The sequence below is a fragment of the Triplophysa dalaica genome, chromosome 11, assembly GCF_015846415.1.
Source record: "Triplophysa dalaica isolate WHDGS20190420 chromosome 11, ASM1584641v1, whole genome shotgun sequence".
Lineage (NCBI taxonomy): Eukaryota > Metazoa > Chordata > Actinopteri > Cypriniformes > Nemacheilidae > Triplophysa > Triplophysa dalaica.
The window spans coordinates 14,792,733-14,811,078 of NC_079552.1; the positions used below are offsets into that span (position 1 = coordinate 14,792,733).

Sequence of the window (18,346 nt, forward strand, 5' to 3'; positions counted from 1 at the left end):
ATTGAGGAGGACCTTGGGAGACAATACATACGTGCAGGTAATAAAACTGTTGAACAATTATGTTGTGCCAGTATGATCCAGGTTTTGAAGTGCACCTTAAGGAGCCTTAAAAATACAGCATACACTTGATGCCTCTGATCTGCTCTTCTATTATACAGAATTAACCACTCAGAAGGTTTAAGGACTTTGAAAGTAGAGAGATCTTTTCGGAAAATGCTGAATATTGAGCATTTACAGCAGCGGGATTGCTGGCAGTTTCTGTTGGCGGCATTGTGCGTTGGCGACAGGACTGTGAATGGTACGTTAGAGTGACTGCCTTTGATCCTAAACTGTTTGTGTACCTGCAGGTTTCTGTGCATGTGTGTGTGTGTTTGTGTGTGTGGTCTGTTTTTTTTATCACATCCCCCTCCATATCTCTTTCTATCTTACTCATCCTGTAAAACACAGTAGCCTACGCCAGTAAAATGCTGTTGCTCTTCTGTGCTCTCTAGATTAAACAACATAAACAGGTGTGGTCTGTCTGTGATCAGCCTTGTTAAACACACACAGCAGCTGATGTTGATCAGATTGCCGACAATGACCACGGACAGAATATCTGATTAAACCGCTCTTCGCCTCCACACCAGAATACAGAATCCGTGCTGTTGTGCTGCAGGTTGAAGTGTCAGCACCTCAAACTCCCAGCATAATATAGAAAATATGATGATTTGTGCAGATGAAGAGAACGCATGGAAAAAGGTCAACACAATTAAGTGGATTAGCCACCAAAAAGCTGAAGCTGATTAAATCATTCGTCTCCTCCCGAACACCTGGCAACTGTAGCAGGTGCTGGGGCTCGAGGTGGAATGCCAACAAATTATTAATCGATATTGCTTGTGACTGTATTAAAACCTATAAAGCCTTTCATGGTTCTCCAGATATTACAGGGACGGTTTCTCACAAATTATGAAGTACCCAAAATCAAGTGGCCGGGGAGATCATTAGTGGTGCTGGATAAGGGAGGTGCTCATATTAGTGTCAGGGATTTGAGCAAACCCCGACCCTAAGCTTACAGTACACCACATTCCTCGTGCCTGTAGATATTTGTGATAAAAATAAGGAAAAAATCTTTAATATTGAAGAAAGATTTTTCTTTATCGTGGTTCTCAGTTGAGTTCTCAGGTGCTATGGGCAAGCTGTTGAAATGCATTAAAGGGAAAGTTTACCCAAACATGAAAAAATCTAACCATAAAATCGAACAAAATCTAAAAATCTAACAATATAGGCTTCCATTGACTTCAATTGTATGGACACGAAACCACTGAAACATTTCTCAAAATATCTCTTGTGTTCCCCAAAAGAAAGAGTCATATACAGGATCTGAATGACATGATGACATCAATAAATGAGGTCAACTTGTATTGAACTTGTAAACTATACAATTCATGTACATTAACTTAAACAATAAAAAAAATCTGAATTAATCTAATTCAAAATACTTTTTATTTAAACCAGGCAAATCTGAATAAATAAAGAGACTTAATTTATTACTTTTCTTTGCTAAAAAACAACTTGGGTGTGACCCCAAATTGAGCAACTGCTCAGCAAAGTGCATAAAAACTACTAAAAACCCTTCTACAACAGCATTGCCATACCACCTACAAAACAGACAGGAACCACTCACATGTAAAAATCTAGTTTATGTAATGACCTCTGGAAATGTTTTGCTGGAATGACCAGCTCTGCTGTTTGCCTTCTGTTGAGTGTACGAGGTTCAAAATCAAATGAAATGCTGCAGCCCACACAATGTGAAGGTATCGATGCTCCCACCTCCCAATGCTTCATCTATCTCTCCAAACCTCTCCATCAGCAGGAACATCAATCTACATCATGCTGACTGATGAACATTGATATACCTCAAGGAGGACAGTGGGTAATCCTGTGAGCATGTCGGTGAGACAGGGATCAATAGATGCTGCTTAATAACTGTCCATCCTTCCAACCGCTTACATTGATGAACATTTGGTCAACACAGTGGACGCTACACAGCCTTTTTCCACTTTATCGGCAAATTTGATAAGACTTTTAAAAGTGATTTTTGTGTGTGTTTGCGAGTAGACCTTCAGCAAAAGGTCGTATAACAGCACAGATTTAATTGAACTCCTTTGTACCCTTCAGTGATAGACTATTGTAACCTGGCACACCAAGGGGCTCATTTTAAATATAGATTAGCTTACCTTCTCAATATTGACACCATTTATCTCAGAACTTTAACAAAAAAAGGTGAAAACCAAAGCTAAGGGCAAGTGTGAGCCACTAACTCACTTTTCTCACAACCCTGCACACTGCAATCTATACAGTAGCCTCCAAAAGACAAGCTAGAAATGAGTTTTATTGAGTAAAATGGAACAGCGAGCCGAGAATGAAATAGAGAGATCAGGGGAGTGAATTGCCTGGTAATTGCAAACAAACCAACATTTGATTGTGTGTGTCTGAAAGAGAGAGAGAGAGTCCATGCTATCACAGTGACCTGATTGTCATGTACATGCTGTTTGGTGCAGTAAGGTCGGTGGTGTGGAGCATCGGGCTGATAAATGAAACAACTAAAGCATTTAACAATAAATGATACAAGGATATCGCATATTCATGAAGCTTATTATAAATACTATGGATGAACTGTAATCGGATTTCTAAAATAAAATGAAATTTCAGGTGTTTAAACACTGAAATCTAACACTTCACCTTAAACACTGACTTAAGGGGGTAACCTAAAAATAAAACTTCTGTCTTCATTTACTCATCCTCAAGTAGTTCCAAATCTACTTTGTAGATTTTAGATTGGAAAGTAGTTCCAGATCTACAATGTCTTTGTTCTGGAGGAATGCTTCTAACAAAACCATTCCTGGCTACCATTGATATAAGGACAAATGACAATTGTAGTAAAAAATGCTTTCCTACGTTTTTCAAATCTCTTCTTTAGTGTTCAAAGAAACTTACAACGCAATTTTGGTAGTCAACGACAGCCAAGAACTGTTTGGTCAGATGCATTCGACAAATACATTTATACATACTAGGAACAGCTCAAAGGTGAGTAAATAATGACAAAATTTTACATCTTAGGGTGAACAGTTCCTTCAAATAATTTTTTGTCAAAACATCATCTTCTTGCACAATAAAGCAATCAAATCTTGTTCACAAGTAATTTATAGATATAAGTGGAATATATAAAGGATGGAGCAAAGCAAACAATATAGGACTGCGACTTGTTGGCATAGTTTCCTAATTCATATGCAAATAGGCAGTTAACAATAGAAATCTTAATGGTTGCAATCAGAAACCTATGATGAATAATAAAAAAAACTCTGCTCTCTATCTTATCTCTATCTGCTGTATACTGCGTTGCAATGTCTACTTTGTCAAATGTTGTACTATCCGTTTTAAACAGCAAAAGATAAAGGAAAAGGAATGCATTTTCAGCGAGCTCTTTGTGAATTGAATTAAGCGAAGTGCGTGTTTAAATCTTCAAGTGTCTTTTGTGAGCTGGTTTTAAACAAGTGTATTGTGTAATCACACAGTATAGGTTATTGATTGCGTGCTTGCTTGCATGTCAAACTTACAAAGCTCACCATCATAATTGTGCTCTTTTTAATCTTCAAGCCAAGTGTCTGTTCTTAAAAGACACCTGCACTGGTAATGACCAGTTTATCAGTCTCCACCATATTTCATCCTCATTATGGGCCAATCAGCATGGTGCATTTTGTCAGTCTGCTAATTATAGGCCAATCAGCTCAGTGCGTGTTGGTGAACCGCTCATTAGGAACCAATCAACACAGTGTGTTCTGCAGAGCTGCCCACAGATTCTGCCACTTGTTAGCCTTGTTTGACCTCCTCTTGTCCTTTTCATCAGCTCATGTAGAGAGGAAAGGCAGAATTATGTACAGCATATACAGCATGCCCTAACCTTCTTATGAATGATGCCATGCTAAGCCCAATGTCTTAGCAGTTACAGTGGTGAACGTGAAGACTATCATAACGTATATTTTACAGTAAAGTGTTGATCATTAAACAGCTGTGGTGATTCATTGAGAAGCTTGTATTGACAAACTTTAGAGCACATGTCTGGGTGAAACCTTGCTCTGGCCATGGGAAAAGAAAGCTTTAGATCAATAGGTATATACAATAATTTGATTGTTGCATGTACAGATCAATAAAAAGATTCATTAAAATTTTTGCAAGTCAACTATATATCTCACCAATAAGAGTACAGCAGCGGAGCTCACATCAGCCGTCTCTCGTCAGTTACTGCAGGGTTTGTTTTTCAATGTTTCGAGCGAATAAAGCGAGTTTAAAGGACGAACAAAGCGAGAAACTCCTTCTAACAACCTCGTAGCAAGAGACAAGCGACACACAGTCGCTGGCGGTCTGAACGCAGCTTTAGGCCCATTGACTTCCATTATGGACACAAAACCATAAAGACACTTCTCAAAACATCTTCTTTTGTGTTACACAGAAGAAAGAGTCAAATACTATACAGGTTTTAAACAGCATACGGGTAAATAAATGACTAAGGAATTTGACTTAATTAACTAAATGCAGTCTTATAAAAACAAAATGGCATGAAGGTTGACATATCTTCACCTTATGCCCGCTGCAGATTACATGTTTTTTTGTCCTATTCACACAGGGTTAGTATTATCTGGGGATCTTGTGTGATTTATAAATTATCTCCCTACATCTGTATTTCATGTGGCGCATTCGCACGGGATAAGTGAAGCCTGTGATTTTACTCAAATTTACTGACTTACTTCCCAGATGTGATGGCAAGGCTTTGCGTATAGTTTGTATAGCATATTGTTGTATTGTGTTTAATGATATATGACCGTAGCTGTCAGCATTTGAGACCCGAGATCGCGGTGAACTTCTATCTGGTCGCAATCACGGGTCTCAAATGCTGACACTGTTACAAGTGTTTCCATGATAAATAAATAAAAGGGAGACTCCATGTCAAAATAACAGTTTTGGCAATGTATGGAAATGACCCGGCAACCAAATTAATATCAAAACACTTTAAAAAAACTCCATTATTCGCAAACGGTGGATAAAACCTTGAAAAATTATATATGAGCCCGCCAAATCACAGAGATGCCGATTCGCATGGGACTAATATTATCACAGGACCTCGGTGTTCATCAAAATATGGTAGGTATTTTGTGGTGGATTTTTACTTTACAAATTACAGACATGGCCGATTCACACGGGATTAAGATCATAGACAACCATGACAAGAGGTCCCCAGGTAATACTAATCCCGTGCAAATAGGGCTTTAGTCAGATTATATGATTTTGCTTCTGAAATTTTTGGGATGTCGTGGTCAAGAAACAAGACTATACGTTGCTTCAGAAACGATGCTTTTCATCTGTTGCGATGTGTGTGTTGTCATAGAGAAAGGCGGAACTAGTGAGTGACTTCAACAAACATACAAGTAAAAACAGTCCTACCGATGCTGTGTGTTTTGTACTGGCTTTTGCATAGTCAGAATGTGTGATTTACTAGTTTAATGCTCCAAATACTCACTGGGTTGCAAAACGCACCTGCTATTGCTCCCCAGCATTCATCTTTTATTGTTTTGTCATTTGGCAATCATAAAGGTCGAAGTGTTGTTGCCATAGCTCAACGAACACAAAATTCCAGATAGCAGCACAAATATCAATGTTTCTCTTTCGCTTTGCCATATTTGAAACCTGTGCACAGAAGAGCATCAGAGCTCCCACTGGTGTGACAGAAAGCACCGTGAAGGAGCAACAAATTTTACGTCGGGACCTAGTGATGCAGTGTCTTATGTGTCATTTATGAATCACTACGAAACCTTACGATAATCTTGTTGAAATTGGGCTAAATTTGTGTAACTTGAAGGAAGCATTCAAGACATCATATACTTTAAACAGTTTATTCTTATCTCTTTCTGTGGATAAGAATCATAAACGAACAATGTGAGGTAGGCGAGGGTGGCGCTGATGCTGCAACTCATTGTAGTTGATCCGAAAACACCCAGTCAAACACACATACAGTACTGCGCAAAGCATTATACACACACAAGACAAAGGCACAAAGGCTGATGTTCAGACTGTCTTGAAGCTTTAATGTTTTGTTCTTCAGGAACAAAAGTCTCTCGCAGTCAGAAGGGGCTAAAAGACTTAAGTAAACAAAACAAAAGATGTCTCGCTATTTCAGTTCACACATGCTCCGTTTCTTTTCCACGGCAAACAGCACGAGCCGCCGCATTGTCGATCTGCATTCTTGTGGTTGACACATGCACAGACTCAGACAAGCGACCTATCCCCGTTCATTTGTATTCACGTGACCACGGCTCAGCCCCAATTTCCCCCTAGCTTCCATGGCCCTAACAAGAATCTTCTGCACGAGAGCGAGGTGGCGCCGTGCTTCAGCACCCTGTCGAGACAAATTCACACCAGACCATCTCGGCCCTTTCCCACTTTTACTTTCTGTGTGCCGCATACAAGCCGTACAAATGCCACATTCCTTTATTGAGGTGTTGGCAATTGTCCTAGCAGTTTCATCGTGCCTTTACAAACGATGGCAGAATGACAGGCCGTTAACATAATGAGCGCTACTGTCACCTCCTCCTGCCATCAATCCTCTCTGACCGCTCTGCATTTGTGTGTGTGCAGGCGTGCATGTGTGAAGCTTTGCTTTATCTAAATAAAAAAAGGTCTTCATGTCTTCTCTTTTCTCCTTCGCTCTGGATGGCTCTTATCTCATAGATGATGAGGGCAAAACTGATGCTGAGACTCACGGCGGAACATGGTGGATAAACGTTTGACTCTCGCTGAGCTCACACAGAGGGAGCAGATTTCATATCTGACCATATGCTACATACAGGCATATATAAACGTTCTCAGGTGTGCTAGTTGTGACACCCTGTGCATTGATTACCAGAAGCAAAGTGTCAACAGATCATGCTATACACTGTTTTGTTTTTATTCAAAGATATTAGCAGACCATCCTGCAAACATTATTTACTTAATTTTTATGACCAAACTTAAGAAACATTGAGAAATGTGAAAAGATAGAGCATGACTTTTTCCAAACAAGTTGATATAAAGTTGTAAGGGTTCAGCAGGGTGTTGGTAGATATAACGTGAAGCACATTTTACATTGGAAACAGTTGTCGTCAAGCTATTTTTCCGTTCGCTCCTAACGCAACTCATCCAAGTTAGTTAAGAAATATATTACTTTTACAGTTTTCTTTGTTTTATCGGTACCGTGAAATAAAATGACTCATAATCAGAGATTGCGTTTGACTGTCATTGTCCCTCATTTTGATGAACAGGGTCGTTAAAATTTTGTCATAATCAATTATTACCCATCATATTATTTTATACTTCCATTGCAATACGACATTTAATAGCTTTTGGTTTTGCACACATTTTTTTCAATCATTAATGTACAGTACATTTATATATGCTTGTTAATGCATTTATATATACTTTTATTTATTCATGAGACTGTGCCTCACTGTTCATGTTCAACACCATACAAAGTAAATGAACAAATTTTTCAGCAGTGATGGGGAGGCCACGCAAACATGACATTTGTGCCTCAACAGGCAAATATGAACTAAGCTATATTACAAAATGCAATTATAACTGAAATTTGAACAAAACATGCATAAACGAACAGAACACAATTCTTTCTGTATCTGCATTCAAATGAGTGTTTGCCTGTCAAAATGTATCAAGGGAGACTGACGCGACCGTAGTTTGATTTTGTACTGGAGGCTGAACCCGCACTCTTTCCACAATGGAGAATCGAGAGCCACCTTGGTGACTACTGTCAGAGTTCAGACAAAGACTGTCATGCAAAAGATCAAAGACGAGACAGTACATCGGACAGACTACTCAAAAAAATTGTCAATTTATTTGATGACCAACATCTTTTTGTTCACACTCTAAAAAATGCTGGCATATTTTCACCCCAGCACTGTGTCAAAAATGGACAAACACAACTTTTGGGTTAAACGAAATTGGTCAAAGGGATAGTTCACCCAACAATTAGAATTCTGTCACAAATTACTCACTCTCTAGTTGTTCCAAAATTGTATACATTTCTTTCTTGAACACATAGAAAGATAAACAGTATGGACGAATGCTTGTCACCAAACAGTTCTTGGACCCCATTGACTACCATACTAAGAAAAATGACAATGGTAGTCAAAACTGCCCCAGAACTGTTCGCTGTCCTACATTCTTCAAAATATCTTCTTTTGTGTTCAACAGAACATAGAAATGTATAGAGATTTGGAACAACTCGATGGTGATTAAATGATGACAGCATTATTTTGCCCTTAAGATAGTTAAATTGTTCCCTTTAGACCCAATGCTGAGTTAAAAATCACCCCAAAGTTTTTAAAGCTCTCCCTTAGAAACTGCACAAGGAGTCCTTGATAGATTCACATCAAACAGCAGCGCTATAATGCACATCAATCTTACGTGTTATCCTCAACTCATTTGAGTCAATCCCAGTCAATATGCACAGCTCTGGGACAGCTAATTAAAAAGTCACCGCCAAAATCATGTCGAATGAGATAGACTTAGAGATGTATGCCGAGGATAATTAGCAATGTGAAGGCAGTTAACCTAGACAGGCCAATAGGGGTGGGGAGGTGGATTAGCATTAAAACTAGTGAGAAACAGCAGTCCTGCCAGAATACATTTATATCCCAGTGTGCTGCAATGCACAGCACCGCATAATGTAATCTGCCACAATTCAAGGTTACTAAACGTGTGGCTAACAAATTTATTCAATCCCCTTATAGAGCTTAAAGGGCTAAATGAGCATTAGTCTAGAAAAGGTGGAATTCATTATCCTCGCACACTTGAATCCTACACTATTGTCAACTGTCGGAAATTACATAATGATCACATGCATTAACACCTTGAGAACGACTCATAACAGCATCTCTGCGAAAGTACAAAAACTAATGCAGAAACGTAATGAGTAACATGAAATCCTACTCATTGTCTTTATTTCATTAGCATGCAATTACATTTACCACTGTAAATAGATCAACTGTTTATTTAGTCATGTTTATGCAAATAAAAAGAGATTAAGCTTGATAGCAAATTGTGTTTCGTAACTGGAAATGATTACACTGCAACCCAACAGTTGACAAGCCCATTAAAGTTTCCCCTCGGACTGACTCCGTGATGGCTGTCAAAGCCGAGTGCGACACAGAAGGACACAAAGCAATCAGCGCTCACATGAGGAGCTTGTATCTCCCCTGCAGGAGAGGACGTAATCATACGCTGACCCAAAATATTTGCTGAGAGCAGTTTTGCTGCATTTCTGAAAGTGGCAAAAATGAACACATGTTGACTTTCAAAAAGTGCTAAGAATAATAATGCTGAAGTATGTCGAATGTGTGAGCGATACCGATTGTGGGTGCACGTGTGTTTGTGTGGGACAGTGGAGTATGTCTCATTGAGGCAAATCATAACACAACAGAATGATTCACAATGTGTGTGTGTGTGTGTGTGTGTGTGTGTGTGTGTGTGTGTGTGTGCGTGTGTGTTTTATGTACAGCAACTGTGAAAACTGTGAGTAACAAATGTCCAAAAGTGACAATCTCTTGACTGTATTACAAATGCATCTGGCTTTCCAGATGTTGCCCAAATGTATTTTGTTCTTTATTCTTGAACCTACATGGAAAATATGTATGTGTGTTTCCGGTTACATTTAAATGTATGTATTAGGTAGATGCTTTTATCCAACGCGGTTTACATTGTAATAAAAATATAATTTTTTTAAATTCATGCATTCCTAAGGAAACAAACCTGTCGAAACATTACCGTTACACATCCCAACTGTCCTCACAATTAAAATAGTAGAGCAGTATGTCATACAGTAGGTAATGGAAAATACATGTACTGTGCCAAACATTATATATAGAATATACTGCTTTAATGGTATAGTTCACCCAAATTGAAAATTCTGTCATGATTTACTTACCCTATTGTCATTTCAAACCTGTATGACTTTCTTCTGCAGAACACAAAAGAAGATATTTTGCAGAATGTCGATAACTGAACAATGGCTCTACCATTCACTTCTATTGTATAGACACAAAGTCACTGGGTACCGCCTTTGTTCGGTTACCAACATCCTTAAAAAGATCTTCTTTTGTATTACGCAGAAGAAAAAAGTCACACATGTTTAAAATGACAAGCGGGTGAGTAAATGATGACAGATATTTCTGTCCTCGATACACTCCCCCAAGGTTCGTATAGGTTTTGGAAAGTTTTTTTCGAACATGAAAAACTATTACGTAACAACTTTTCTTAGTCCCTTATTGGGCAATTCTCGAACATAATAGCCCGCCCACTCGTCAAACGATGAGCGATAGGAAGACCCGTTTTCCATCAAGATTGCCTGAGCTGCATGAAGATTGGCTGCGTTGTGGGCCTGCAGCTGCAGCTCGTTACTCTTGCAAAAGTGAGAGAGGTCGAGTTGTGTTTGTTTGTTCACGCCATTTCAGTGATGGTAAACAGTGGATATAACGCTGGATTTGGAGATAGTTTGAAACTGATAGATGGAGTGGACCCAGCGCTAAAAGAGGCTGGACATACACCACACGTGTTAAGTGAAACAGATTACAGTATTTCGATTTTTTGTTGGCAATGAATGTGCATGTGCTTTAGTTCTGCCCTGCCCCCGCATTCGTTGTATGTTTTTGGAAATAAACATAGAGCTGTATCTGTCTTTTATAAATATGATCAAACTAAAGACTCTACGGATATTTGAAGGGTACGATACTATTCTGTAAGTACTCAAGATTAACATGAGATATGCAGAAACTGTCTGAATTATGGCCGCTTTAAGACTATAATTTAAAAAAAGTGAGAGAGAGAGAGTGAGAGAGAGAGAGAGAGAGAGAGAGAGACTATACATGTTATATTTACATCACTGTCGACAGTGACATTCCAGGTAAGCTTTTTGAAGAGGAATGGTCTCATTTTCAGGTATCTGCAAGATCTCCATTTTAAATGGATGTTTCGGATTTTACCCTGCAGTTGTCTTTAAACCTGCACAGCTTCCTTGCTTTTGTTCAATTTCCCATTATGCACCTGTTTCTGATGGCAAGACTTTAGAAAAGACAGTACCAAGTTTTTTCATAACCAACTCAATTGCCTCTCTCTCAAAACACTTGCATGCATGTTTATGTTGGTGTGTAGGCCTAAATGAAAACACCATGAGTACAATATGTCTAATAATATACTACAGAGAGAGAGAAAATGTAACATTTAATGCAATGATTGATGACTCCACCTTGTATTAACAATTATATTAACCTCATATTAAAATGTTAACAATCATTAGAGATTTATTCATTCATATATTTTATTTGTTTCTTTATTGAATCTTAACATGCATATGTTAGACGCCATACAATGCACTAGTGTTTCTCAAATATATCTAAAGGGACTTGCTAAGCACAAAACTCAGACTCAGTGGGATTCACAAATGAAAATATTGCGATAGAAGCCACCAGCACAGGGTCTTGTTTGAAGGTATTCTTTGAAAAAGCTTTTGACATGATAGCGCAATCTTCCGATCTCGTGTTATTGTCTCTTCGCAGTTTCTTTAGACATGTTTGCATAGATGCAGCAGGATGCATCCTCTGCGCTCCACCTGCAGACAGCACGAGACGCCACACTAATGTTACAATGACGCGCGCGGCATGACGACTTGCTGTCAGGCTGATGTTTTTAATGATGGCGGTAATGTGCCGTGAGCATCATAATACAAAACGCACGTCGGGTAATTTTAACACACAAACATAACCACGTTAGCAGGTCGTCCGATCCGTCTCATTTGTTCTGCCAAAATGATAATGACACTTAGGCTGTAGGCGCACCGTCAATCTACCGTAAAGCCAACAAGAAAGAATAGAATATCGATATCCTACGTGATATATACACAACTTATTGACATAACAACTTATGGCAAATTTTCAAGAAACAAGTTGAAGTTAGAATGCAGAGTGAAGATGATTCGTGCGTCCGCAGGAAAAGAAGGGATTTTCAATATTCCTTTCACATCCACAACACTTGCGACTGAGCTCATTCTTTGATACCCCAAAACCAGATTTAATCAAAAAGAAAACTCACCCAAAATTGCCAGCTGGAACAAGTAGAGCCCGATGATGTCCATCCTGCTCAGAGCCATCGGTCCGACAGCAACAATCCCGAGGCAGTTAAAGACTTCAGCGACTGCCCGTGTCCACTGGCACCAAAGTTGTCCAAAAACGTCGTAGTGCGTTCAGTGCTGGTTTCCCACCAAAAAGCAAGGTGCAATCCAAATCATGTCACGGAAGCAAAGCACGTCGAGAATCATCTTTTATTCCACGACAAATCTGGCGCAAGATTAGGGAAACAGTTGCGCAAAATCAGTGCCCACGAAACGCTGCTGTTTTTTACCACTTCAGTATATATAAAGCTAATAAACACTCAATCCGCTAAGTGAGGAACGGTGTTGGTCATCGGGATAAAGCAGACTGTTTTTCGTGTGATCCTGCGTCTGTGTCTAACTCAGTGAGCGCGTAAAACTGCACTGACACCAAATCACTGCACGAGTAAGCGGCACTGCGCTCTGCCCTCCAACTCCACTTACAGCACTAAGAAAGAAGACTATCGCCGCATTTTTTTCATCTGAATCCAATTATGAATAAGCAGCAATGTATGTCAATTAAATTTCATAGCCTAGGGAACACTTCATCATCCTGCAGGGAATAAAAATAGAGGATTTATTTTCGATCCGAATGTGCGAATTCTATCAGGTTTTGTTTGTTACAGGATTATTTTTTTTTCAATTAGAGGGGAATACAAACTAAATTGGAAAAACATAATGTCCTGCAAACTGGATTAGTGTCCCCTGGTGTATTCTAGAACACCCACATGGGAAATGAAAATCAGTCACGTTATTAGAAAAAAAAATTAAATTATTTGTACCCTAAAGCTTTCAAAATAAAACTGTTCATCATTTGAAAATATATTGTCATTTCAGCAGTCTAAGCTGACTTTTTATCAAATAAAAACGAGTGTAAAAATATTGTACAAATTAAATTTATTCATCTTTAATTCCATGCCACTGAGACGGTCATGTTTCATCCTAAACACAGAGAAATATTCAGGGCTTTCAGCTTGGTGTAAATAAAAAATAGTGACATTTCCATTAGGTTTGGCAAAGGATGAAAATGTGTGTGATGGAGATGTTTTTTGCATCTCACTATATGTTTTTCTTTTTTCTCGGTGTTGTGAAATATTTGAAGTGTGGATGTTATGTTTATGATATAGGTTTCCCATACACAGTATTTTGAGAGACAGGGAGAAGAGTGTGATCAAATAATAGTAAGAGATCGATAGATTGCAAAAGAGAGTGAAAAAAAATGAGAAAAGGAGAGTTAGGCCAGTGCAATGCTTGCCAGCAGGGGTTTGGCAAAATGTCCTTTCTCACATGCTGGATAACTGTGGAAACAGCCATGCTTATGCTCCATCTGCTGAGAGAGAGCGCGAGAGAAAGAAAGAGAGAGAGAGAGAGAGAGAGAGAGAGAGAGAGAGAGAGAAAAAGAGAGAGAATTTTGCATGGGGCTGACCGGTGAGAACAGATCAGAATATCTGTTTTGTTTCATCATGGTCCCAAAACTGAGGAACAGGTCCCCTGCAAATCTTCAGGATACTTGTTGGTTTTATGAATTTTTCATGTAAGACAATGTCTGTCGTCTATTACTTAAAAATACATTATTTTTATAAATAAAATAGCATTTAGAGTCAAGAAAGATAAGCTAAATTATTACAAATGATGCCTTGATACAGTCGGTGTATTATTAACATGACAAATTTATCTCGTATTGCTTGTACAATAATGTAAGAAATACGTAATACATTTGATAATTTATCAAAAGTTAACAGTTATGGATTATACTTGAGTTACATACAAAGTGATGCAAAACTCTAAATCACATGACTTTAAACACAATCTTCCATTCAGTTCTCTTTGTTTTTTATTTGTCTGTACATGACTGCATCGGTCATCTTTAATATGATAGTCCACCCAAAAGATATTTGGAAGAATGCCAGATCTTGTCCCCCATTGACTCACATATTTATTTTTCCTATGGGGGGGCTAGATCTGACATTCTTCCAAATACATTTTTCTGTGTTTAGCAGAACAATGCCATTTATACAGGTTTGAAACAAGGGTTTGAGTGAATAATGACATTTTTTTAGAACTATTTTTACACATTTTGTTTTTATCATTTTTTCTTCTGGTGTTTAATATTAATTTTTCTGATATCATAAACCAAGGACTGAATTTTGCTGATTATTTCAATACATGGTTTTTATTTCCTTGGGAATGAGGGAGAGGGGTGATGAACTCAATTATCTTAAAAGATAAAGGGAAATACCATTCCACTGGAAATGACCCTTATAATACATTATGGAAACAAAGGTGGAATAAGGGTAATGAAAAGTTCTCAGAGGAACGAGATTGTATATATTCCTTTGTTATGATAAACAAAATTAGGATCAATCTTGTCCAATGTTTGGCTTTTAACCCTTTAAAACATTCACTCTCTGATTTTTGGGATGGCAATTGAAACAAGCCTCTAGCCCACAGAATTCAATTGTCACTCAACTTTTTATCTGTTAAAACATACATTTGATGCAATTACCTCAAAGTAGATCTAACAGAAACCAAGATGCAAATGGATTTATAATTGTTCAGGAGGCAAACATTGACTTAACTCTCCGCCCTACCCTTTTCTGTTCTCACCAATAAACAAACCCGGCTGACAACATCCTAATTTATTGACTCAACAGACAATTAAAATATAATAAGCAGACTCATTTTCAATTAATTGATAATGTCATTCTATTTGGGTAATTGCTTTCGTTGTTGTAACTGTGAGAGATCACAACTTTGACCTCTCTGTCTGTAAGTATACAAGAGTGTAACAACTGAAACAAAGGCGCATATCAACCTGCTTTTTACTCAGAGACATATACAGTGACAGAAGACTTATAACTATGTGTGAATGTGTCTGTCTACATACATGTTTGAAAGACAATGTCAGCATGATGCATCTGATGTGAGAATTTTAATATGCATAAAAAGTGTGAATATGACTTTGCCAGGAAAATGTGAGAAGAGGAGGTCATAGCTTTACTGTAGATATAGCCTTGAGTTGTATACTCCTTTCTTGATGACCTGGAACCAAGCAGCATTGTTTCTGGGTCACCATATTGTTTACAAAAAAAGCAAAATTAGTAAGAATGTCTCATAATGACACTATTGATAGTAGTAAATTAAAAGTAAATCATTTTTGTTTATTTATAGGCTGTATAAATAGGATCATTTTTTAAACAGATTCCACAATTTGTATGGGAATCTTTTTTAAATAGTATAGTGCCAAACCTATTCTCTCTTTCCTACACAGACAAAAAACAAATGTGAATGTATGGCCACAAAAATTCATCAGTCCTAAGATTTTAAATTATTAGCTTTAAATTTAAAGAAATCAATCCTGATTTAGGTTTAGACATTTGAAATAGTGTCTCCTCACCCACCTTTGCTCATCTTTCTCATCATCCATCTAGTGACTCTTGAGGACGCAGGAAGCCATTGTGCGCAAATGCAATACGACTCATTTATCTTTCTTTACTGAGTAATGACCATTACTGTCATCTATTTGCAGTGTTCTCAAAGATCAGGGCTGTGATTCTCCTCCTAATGAAACTCCAACTTTTTCTCAAGTCTAAAAAAATCACATGGCTTATAGCTCTCCAAGTTTTAAATAGCTTATTTTGACACTGCTGTCCAACTGAGGTTGTGAATATCTAAGTGTGGGGTTCATAAGCATACTAGAAGAAACATAATTCAGGGACAGAACAACTTGTGGAAGAGGACTATTCATTATGGCAGCTGTGAGAAAGGATGAGGCAAAGCTAACGGAAAACACAGCAAGCTTGAACTCAAAGAGATTTTTTCTATTTGACAAACAAAGAAACAGGTGTGTTTTTTCACAATCTTCTGGTAATTTTTCCTATGGCTGTATTACAGAATGTGTTATGTTATGCTGTTTCACAGCATGGCACAGGGTGTGAATGGAGTGACTGTCAGATGGGGCGAGAAAGATTCACCCAGGAGTTGTTTCAGCCGAGGCCTTCCGAGTGGTAGTCTCAGCCGAGTGCGGGTGAATAACCTCAAATCTTCAAACATGAGGGAGAGAGAGAAAAAGTGCACAAAAGAACGTGGTGCGGGGGACCAAGCTGAGTAACAGTGACAAGAAAATAGAGCATTTTGTCCCTGTGTTTGCCACCCCCTCTCATGGTTTGAATGCTGGGAGGACAAACCTGCATTGATAAATGCATGTCTTTTTCAAACATCTGTCTGTAACCACCCTGCAATTTGATGGAGTTAGTAGTTAATAAGTAGAGAGTATCTATCAAAGAGTAGTTTGTTTGTAGGAGTCTGAAAAACTGCATCTTTCACCAAAATGTTCATTTCTGGGTGTTTGTGAGATTTTGTGCACTTGAGTCTTATAAAGAAATCACGTTACTATTTCTACTCTGATTACCTTTGCTTTTGGTACAGAAAGTCAGCATGGAGGATACCGACCAATGTTTTCACATTTTACCGAATAAGAGGATTTCCCACCGCAGTCCTGTACATGGTAACCTGCTATTGCAGGAAAAACAATTGTGAAAAATGGAATGGTCCTGTGGCGACATCACAGATTGTTCAATTTGCTTTACACAGTCAAAACCTCAAACCAGCCGCAGACTTATGCCATGCGTCTGTTGCATCTGTTGCCCCACGGCTCTGCAGCGGTTAGATAAATGTGTTCGTGAAGTTCCTGCAGCAGTAATGCCAGCCTGCAGCGTCTGGCACAGGATATCAGATGTGACATGATGCATAGACAGCACATGCAAGGGTGGAAGAAAAGAGAGTATTCTATAGACCATGAAGGACATAAACAAGAGAGGTGTGAGGGAAGGCCGTGGCGAGTGTTTTCTCTTGTGAATATTTTGTTTTGATTGTCAATTTTGGAATGTCACTATCTGTCTTGTATCAGTTTGGGTAAACTGTTTTTAAGACATACTGTGTTTACATTGTGTTGAAATAACTACAGCAATTACAAGATGACAGCTCATATTATAATTCGAGTTTTTCACGAACAAAATTATTCATCATGTTCTTGCGCAAAGCATAACATCCAGACAGAGCTCTCAGATTTTTGCTTAAGACCGTTACTGCTGCCTGCCTTTAAACGTGCTTTCTGAAAGCAGAAGGTTTAACAGACTTGTGGGAAATCTCTTAAAGCCCTTTACAGCACGAACATCCCGTCCACTCATCAGACTTCACTGAACAACTACAGAGTTTGCTTACATTGAGCGACTGTTGAAACATTAAGACAGGAGAATGGCAGGACCTGCCTGTGGGTAAATGTATCTGTAATCACCATGGTGAAGATGGTGCAACCCATGCGCAAGAAGACTACAGTATGGCTTATTTAGGATAAGTGTTTACCAAATTTGTGATTATAAAGCATGTTTTCGCATTTGTTGACAATGGTCATCACAGTTTGTTTGGTAGGGGAACTAAAGACAAGTTTAGATTTTCCTTACATACTTTTTATGTATGCTAAATGTATTTAAAGTCCTTCATCTTTTCAGGAGGATAATTTCTAAATAGCAATAATTTTAAATACATCAAAATTAATTCAACTGAATTATATACACATAGTTTGCCTCTATTGGCTAATAATTGCTGTAATTGTAATAAGTTATAGGAATTTGTATAGGTCAATTATAAACATTTCATTCTGGGAACTACTAACAATATTTCTAAGAAATTTAAAATAAAAATGTTGTTTCTATTAGCATTTCTTTGTGGAAAATGAAAACTGGAGAAACAGGTCGAAATAGCAGATAAGATGCTGTGTATTTTTTCAGACCTCAAATATTGCAAGGAAAACAAGTTGATATTCACTTTTAAGCAATGCAACTGTGATAATTGTTTGTGTATTCAAGAAAAGTGAAAAAATGTGACAAATTTCGTGTCAGAAAAATACGTGTCACGTGTCTTTTCATGCTGTCAGTATTTCACATTGCTGTTGGATGACTTAAGTCATTTCTGTGGGTTGATTTTGTTGAAATTCAACAGACACTGGACTGGAAAGGCCACACTACATTTAGAAATGCTGATAAAATAAAAATTTGGAATGGTCTCGAAATTTTTTCTGTGGCTTTATGTGACTTTAAAAACGTAACAAGCTCTTCATCT

At 38.1% G+C, this 18,346-nt stretch overlaps 1 protein-coding gene across 2 annotated transcripts in view; it reads right to left on the reverse strand.

The window, feature by feature from the left end:
- gfra4a (GDNF family receptor alpha 4a) overlaps positions 1-12,586 on the reverse strand; it is a 102,240-nt gene extending 89,654 nt beyond the window's left edge. For both annotated transcript variants that reach the window (XM_056760060.1, XM_056760059.1), the window contains exon 1: positions 12,169-12,586. In XM_056760060.1, coding sequence (XP_056616038.1) covers positions 12,169-12,226 — 58 coding nt within the window. In that variant the 5' untranslated portion in view covers positions 12,227-12,586. The remainder of the gene's footprint in view (positions 1-12,168) is intronic.
- Positions 12,587-18,346: the final 5,760 nt, after the last annotated feature.